At 44.7% G+C, this 7,401-nt stretch overlaps 1 protein-coding gene across 1 annotated transcript in view; it reads left to right on the top strand.

Annotated features, from left to right (window-relative positions):
- Positions 1 to 5,732, top strand: part of SUMO2 (small ubiquitin like modifier 2) — a 22,691-nt gene extending 16,959 nt beyond the window's left edge. The window contains exon 4 of the mRNA XM_026456806.1: positions 5,064 to 5,732. Coding sequence (XP_026312591.1) covers positions 5,064 to 5,126 — 63 coding nt within the window. The 3' untranslated portion in view covers positions 5,127 to 5,732. The remainder of the gene's footprint in view (positions 1 to 5,063) is intronic.
- The last annotated feature ends 1,669 nt before the right edge of the window (positions 5,733 to 7,401 follow it).

The following is a 7,401-nucleotide window of genomic DNA, read 5'->3' as shown; positions in this document are numbered from 1 at the left end:
GTGGCTCAAGCCTGTAATCCCAGCACTTTGGGAGGCCGAGGTGGGCTGATCACGAGGTCAGGAGATCGAGACCATCCTGGCTAACACGGTGAAACCCCGTCTCTACTAAAAAAATACAAAAAACTAGCCGGGCGAGGTGGCGGGCGCCTGTAGTGTCCCAGCTACTCGGGAGGCTGAGGCAGGAGAATGGTGTAAACCTGGGAGGCGAAGCTTGCAGTGAGCTGAGATCCGGCCACTGCACTCCAGCCTGGGCGACAGAGCGAGACTCCGTCTCAAAAAAAAAAAAAAATGTTGTGATAGTAGAAATTTAAATTGGATCCCATGCACTTTTGAATTTCAACTTTATCACCCAGTAAAAACTGGAAAGTGATAAATGTGGCATGAAGCAGCACATCCGGATTGTAGTTTTGTTGATAATCTTTGAAAATTGGAAAAGCCCATGAGTTGTACTGAAAAGAAGAATAGTTTGAAGAAATTTCAACTGGTAACAGTCTCTAAAAAGGAATTATGGGCTGGGTGCACTGGCTCACACCTATAATCCTAGCACTTTGGGAAGCTGAGGCAGGCAGATTGCTTGAGGTCAGGAGTTTGAGACCAGCCTGGACAATATGGTGAAACCCTATGTCTGCCAAGCAATACAAAAATTAGCCAGGCATTGCCCGGCACAGTGGCTCACGCCTGTGGTCCCAGCACTTTGGGAGGCCGAGGCGGGTGGATCACCTTAGGTTGGGAGTTCAAGATCACCTTGACCAACATGGAGAAAAACGCTGTCGCTACTAAAAATACAAAATTAGCTGGATGTGGTGGCCTGTAATCCCAGCTGCTCAGGAGGCTGAGGCAGGAGACTCGCCTGAACCCAGGAGGCAGAGGTTGTGATGAGCTGAAGATTGCGCCATTGCATTCCAGCCTGGGCAACACGAGTGAAATTCCATCTCAAAAAAAATATATATATATATTAGCCAGGCATGGTGGTGCATGCCTGTAGTCCCAGCTACTCAGGAGGCTGAGGCGGGAGAATCACTTGAACCCGGGAGGCAGAGGTTGAAGCACAGAGATCGTGCCACTGCACTCCAGCCTGGGTAACAGCCCCTGTCTCAAAAGAAAAAGAAAAAAAAATTAAAAGGCCAGGCACAGTGGCTCACCACTGTAATCCTAGCACTTTGGGAGGCAGAGGCAGGTTGATCACCTGAGGTCAGGAATTCAAGACCAGCCTGGCCAATATGGCGAAACTACCCCATCTCCACTAAAAATACAAAAATTAGCTGGGCATGGTGGTGCTCACCTGTAATCCCATCCCAGCTACTTGGGAGGCTGAGCCAGGAGAATCTGGGTGGGGGGAAGGTGTCAGGGAGTAGACAGGCCGAGGTTGCAGTGAGCGGAGGTCATGCCACTTCACTCTAGCCTGGGTGAGAGTGAAACTCCCATCTCAGAAAAAAAAAAAAAAAAAACGGGCGCAATTATGGTATATAGCCACAAGGAGGAGCTAAATTCTGTTGATAAATGAGGCTGGAACAGGAACTTCATTTTTCAAAGGCATTTAAAGTTTCACTGTAAAACTTCACATTTGGATAATTTTGTTTTAGTAGATAGATGACAGGCTTGTTTGGTTTTAAAAGAAATACGCCAGGCGCAGTGGCTTATGCCTGTAATCTCAGCACTTTGGGAGGCCAAGGTGGGCGGATGTCGGGAGATCGAGACCACCCTGGTGAAACCCCATCTCTACTAAAAATACAAAAATTAGCCGGGTGTGGTGGTGTGCGCCTGTAGTCCCAGCTGCTGGGGAGGCTGAGGCAGGAGAATGGCGTGAACCTGGAAGGCGGAGCTTGCAGTGAGCCGAGATCGCACCACTGCACTCCAGCCTGGGCGACAGAGCTAGACTGTCTCAAAAAAAAAAAAAGTAGTAGTAAAAAGTATCTATTGTGCTATACTCTCAGTTATTAGAATGTATTTCCTCTCTTTAAGCCCTCCTTACCCACCACTAAAACGGGATTATCTGCTGTACTGGTTACAAATATTAAACAAGGAGTTATTTGTTTGGATCCGTGACCTTGAGGCATTTAAAAATCTTCAGGTTGACTTTGCAATTCATTTTACTTCATTTTGAAGAATTTGGAATTGATTCGTTTTAGAATTGTTCTCCCAATATTTTTTGATAACAGGATTGTGATAAATTAAAACATCTTAGCAGGCCTCCTGCCTGCCCCCGCCTCCCCAACTTTTTAAAATTTTTTTATTTTTCAAGACAGTCTTGCTCTGTCTCCCAGACTGGAGTGCAGTGGCATGATCGCAGCTCACTGCAACCTCTGCTTCCTGAGTTCAAGCGATTATCCTGCCTCAGCCTCCCGATTAGCTGGGATTTACAGGCGCCCACCACGATGCCTGGCTAATTTTGTTTTTATTTTATTTATTTATTTTTTTGTATTGACAGAGTCAATACAAAATTAGCTGGGCATGGTGGCGCATGCCTGTAATCCCAAGTGCTTGGGAGGCTGAGGCAGGAGAATTGCTTGACCCGGGAGGCAGAGGTTGCAGTGAGCCGAGATCACGCCATTGCACTCCACCCTGGGCAACAACAGTGAAGCTCTGTCACAAGAAAAAAAAAACACAAATGTAGTCATAATCTGCTTTGCTCCTTGGGGTGTACTTTTTTTTTTTTTGACTGCTCCTTACAGAGCATGGCTAACTTATATATAGGCAGTGCACCCAGAGTTGGCTGCTGCTTAGTTTTAAAATTGTGTTTTTAGCCTAACACTGTATCTACTGTATCTTAAAGATATTTTCATTTCTGTACATGAAAATCTACTTATTTTTTAACGGCTATATGGTATTTAATATTTGAGCATACTATGTTTTATTAGTTTGGGGTTTTTTTTTGTTTTTTTGTTTTTGTTTTTTTTGACACAGAGTCTCTCACTGTCACCCAGGCTGGAGTGCAGTGGCACAATCTCGGTTCACTGCAACCTCTGCCTCCAAGGTTCAAGTGATTCTCCTGCCTTGGCCTCCCGAGTGGCTGGGATTACAGATGCTTGCCACCATGCCCAGCTAATTTTTTGTATTTTTGGTAGAGATGGGGTTTCACAATGTTAGCCAGGCTGGTCTTGAATGCCTGACCTCGTGATCCACCTGCCTCAGCATCCCAAAGTGTTGGGATTACAGGCGTGAGCCACTGTGCCTGGCCTGGGGTTTGTTTTTTTTTTTTTTTGAGACCAAGTCTTGCTCTGTTGCCAGGCTGGAGTGCAGTGGGGCAATCGTGGCTCACTGTAACCTCCACCTCATGGGTTCAACTGATTCTCCTGCCTCAGCCTCCTGAGTAGCTGGGACTACAGGCGTGCGCCACCACGGCCAGCTGATTTTTGTATTTTTGATAGAAACGGAGTTTCACCATGTTGGCCAGATGGGTTTGACCTGTTGACCTGGTGATCTGCCCACCTTGGCCTCCCAGAGTTTTGGGATTATAGGCGTGAGCCCTGGCGCCCGGCCTAATTTGGGTTTTTATTGAGATTTATTTTCAGTCTTTACTGAACAGTGCAGTCACCCTTCTGTGGACACTCGACACACACATATTCAGCTTTTATTTAATTTTTTTTGAGGTAGAGTTTCTCTCTCGTCACATACAATGGCATGATCTTGGCTCACTGCAACTTCAACCTCCCGGGTTCAAGTGATTCTCCTGCCTCAGCCTCCCAAGTAGCTGGGATTACAGGCGTGCGGCACCATGCCCAGCTATTTTTTCTTTTTTCTTTTTTTTTTGTAGTTTTAGTAGGGACTGAGTTTCACCATTTTGGCGAGGCTGATCTCGAACTCCTGACCTCAAGTGATCTGCCTGCCTCAGCCTCCCAAAGTGTTGGGATTACAGGTGTGAGCCACCACACCCAGCCTCTCTCTCTTTTTTTTTTTTTTTTTTTTGAGACCAAGTCTCGCTCTGTCACCCAGGTTGGAGTCCAGTGGCACGATACTGGCTCACCACAACCTCTGCTTGCTGGGTTCAAGCAATTCTCCTGCCTCAGCCTCCCAAATAGCTGGGATTACAGGCACATGCCACCATGCCTGGCTAATTCTAAAAATATTTTTAGTAGGGATGGGGTTTTACCAGGTTGGCCAGGCTGGTCTTGAACTCCTGACCTCAGGTGAGCCGCCCACCTCAGCCTCCCGAAGTGTTCAGATTACAGGAGTGAGCCATTGTGCCTGGCTCCTGCCTTTTTTTCTCTTTTTGATACAGGGTCTTTCGCTTTGTCACTCAGGCTGGAGTGAGCTGGTGTGGTCACGGTTCACTGCGGCCTTATCTTATGGGCTTAACTGATCCTCCCACCTTGGCTTCCTGAGTAGCTGGGAGTATGGACATGTGTCACCGTGGCTGGCTAATTTTTTTTTTTTTACTTTTTTTTGTAGAGATGTTGTCTCTCTATGTTGCCCAGGCTGGTCTAGGTCTCCTGGGCTCAAGCAGTCCTCCAATGTTGGCTTCTAATAGTACTGGGATTACAGGCATGAGCCACTGCACCTGGCTAATATTCTGCTTTTTACTCAAAAACTAAGTTTTGGCTGGGCGCAATGACTCACACCTGTAATCCCAGCACTTTGGGAGGCCAAGGCAGGCAGATCACTTGAGCTCAGGAGTTTGAGACCAGCCTGGCCAACATGATGAAACCCCATCTCTACTAAAAATACAAAAAAATTAGCTGGGCATAGTGGTGGATGCCTGTAATCTCAGCTACTCGGGAGACTGAGGCAGGAGTATTGCTTGAACCTGAGGGATGGAGGTTGCAGTGAGCTGAAATCACGCCACTGCCCTCCAGCCTGGGTGACAGAAATCTTGTCTCCAAAAAAAAAAAAGAAAGAAAAAAACACACACAAAGTTAAGTTTTATCTAATAGTCATAAAAAAGGAAGCCAAGTAAAAAATTACTTAAACCAAGTGTGTTGATACATTAAACTATGAGACATCTAAAATAATGAAACTTGGAACTCAGTGGAACATGTACATGTTTTCAGCATACTTAAACCCGAAAATCATTAATTTTCAGAACTTAATCAGTGCTCTTACATTTGTTTTTTCTTTTATGCTAGTTGGAAATGGAGGATGAAGATACAATTGATGTGTTCCAACAGCAGACGGGAGGCGTCTACTGAAAAGGGAACCTGCTTCTTTACTCCAGAACTCTGTTCTTTAAAGACCAAGATTACATTCTCAATTAGAAAACTGCAATTTGGTTCCACCACATCCTGACTACTACCGTATAGTTTTCTCTATTCTTTCATTTCCCCCTTCCCCATTCCTTTATTGTACATAAAGTAACTGGTATATGTGCACAAGCATATTGCATTTTTTTTTTTTTTTTTAACTAAACAGCCAATGGTATGTTTTAATTGACATCAAGTGGAGACGGGATGGGGAAAAATACTGATTCTGTGAAAATACCCCCTTTCTCCATTAGTGGCATGCTCATCCAGCTCTTATCTTTATATTCCAGTAAGTTATTTTGCTCTCACTGTTTTAACAAAAACACACAACATAAAAATTCTTGCATACCTTGTTCAATTGGAGAATTTTAATGTTTTTCATTTATCATTGTAAAACCAAGGACAATTTTATAACTTTTTTGTACGTAGCTGTTACATGTAGGGCAATCTGTCTTTAAGTAGGGATAAATTACTCTAAAACAAAAAAGAATCTTAGATAGTTTTCCCTTCAAGTCAAGCGTCTTGTTGTTTAAATAAACTTCTTGTTTAAAATGAGCTGTTTTCTTTATTCTGAGAAATATTAAATAGAAAATTGAAGCTTAGACAAAACTCATAAATAGGCCTGCTTAGAAGTAACATTTCAAAAAAGAAAGAAAGCTACTTGGTGTTTCTGACAGACTTAATACTGATGTGAAACAAAGAATAACAGTTTGATAAATATCACCTTGTTCCAAAAGTTTCTGCAGGTCCCATGTTAATATGCAAGTATACTAGCAGAAAAATTGGGCCATAGTATTGTGAATTTCCAAGTATTTTCTGTATATTAAGTGAGGCACAGAGTGTAGGGTATAGGGTAGCACACGTGGCGAGGAAAAAGTTGTGATTTGCCGTTGTTGCTGATAAAACTGAACCATTTTAGCCCTCAATTAAATAAGTAAATACTCCCTAACCTAAAATAAAAGTTTTCGTTCCTTATTCAAGGATTTTTTTTTGAGACGGAGTTTTCCTCTTGTTGCCCAGGCTGGAGTGTAGTGGCATGATTTCGGCTCACTGCAACCTCCGCCTCCCAGGTTCAGGCGATTCTCCTGCCTCAGCCTCCTGAGTAGCTGGGATTATAGGTGCATGTCACCACGCCTAGCTAATTTTTTTTCTATTTTAGGTAGAGATGGGGTTTTATCATGTAGGCCAGGCTGGGAGTCTTGAACTCCTGACCTCGGGTGATCCACCGGCCTGAGCCTCCCAAAGTACAGGGATTACAGGCGTGAGCCACTGTGCCTGGCTTCTTCAAGAATATTGAGGGACAGAAAATATCTATATCCATCCTCAGAACCTTAAATATATAGGTCACTACAGTCTTTATTATTTTAATTTTTGTTTCTTAGGTTTTTCTTCTTGGTGGTGGTGATTCGAGACAGAGCATCACTCCGTTGCCCAGGCTGGAGTGCAGTGGCGCAATCTCGGCTCACTGCAAGCTCCGCCTCCCAGGTTCACACCATTCTCCTGCCTCAGCCTCCCATCTTAGGTCTTTTTGAAAGAGGTTATGCCTCTGTTGCCTAGTCTGGAGTGGTGCAGTGGTGTGATCTCGGCTCACTGCACCCTCCACCTCCAGGTCTTAAGAGATCTCCCTGCTCAGCCTCGTGAGTAGCTACAACCACAGGTGCGTGCCACCACAGACCACTAATTTTTGTATTTTTTATAGAGATAGAGTTTTGCCATATTGTCCAGGCTGGGCTCAAACCCCTGATCTTAAGTGATCTACCTGCCTTAGCCTCCCAATGTGCTGGGTTTACAGGCATGAGCCACTATGCCCAGCCTCTTTTAAATTTTTTTTAAATGTTTGTTTATTTTTGAGACGGAGTTTTGCTCTTGTTGCCCCGGCTGGAGTCCAATGGCATGATCTCAGCTCACTGCAACTGCCGCCTCCCAGGTTCAACTGATTCTCCTGCCTCAGCCTCCGGAATAGCTGGGATTAAGGCATGTAGCACCATGCCTGGCTAATTCTGTATTTTTAGTAGGGAAGGGGTTTCTCAGTGTTGGTCAGGCTGGTCTCGACCTCCTGACCTCAGGTGATTCGCCTGCCTTGGCCTCCCAAAGTGCTGGGATTACAGGCTTGAGCCACTATGCCTGGCCAAATTTTTTATTATTTTTAAATTAGACGTGTGGTCTCACCATGTTGACCATTTTTGTCTCGAACTTCTGGCCTCAATCGCTTATGTTGGCCTCC

This window comes from Piliocolobus tephrosceles, chromosome 16 (genome assembly GCF_002776525.5).
Source record: "Piliocolobus tephrosceles isolate RC106 chromosome 16, ASM277652v3, whole genome shotgun sequence".
Taxonomy (NCBI): Eukaryota; Metazoa; Chordata; class Mammalia; order Primates; family Cercopithecidae; genus Piliocolobus; species Piliocolobus tephrosceles.
Note: the sequence above shows the minus strand (reverse complement) of the source record. Positions and strands in the feature narration are given on the sequence as shown.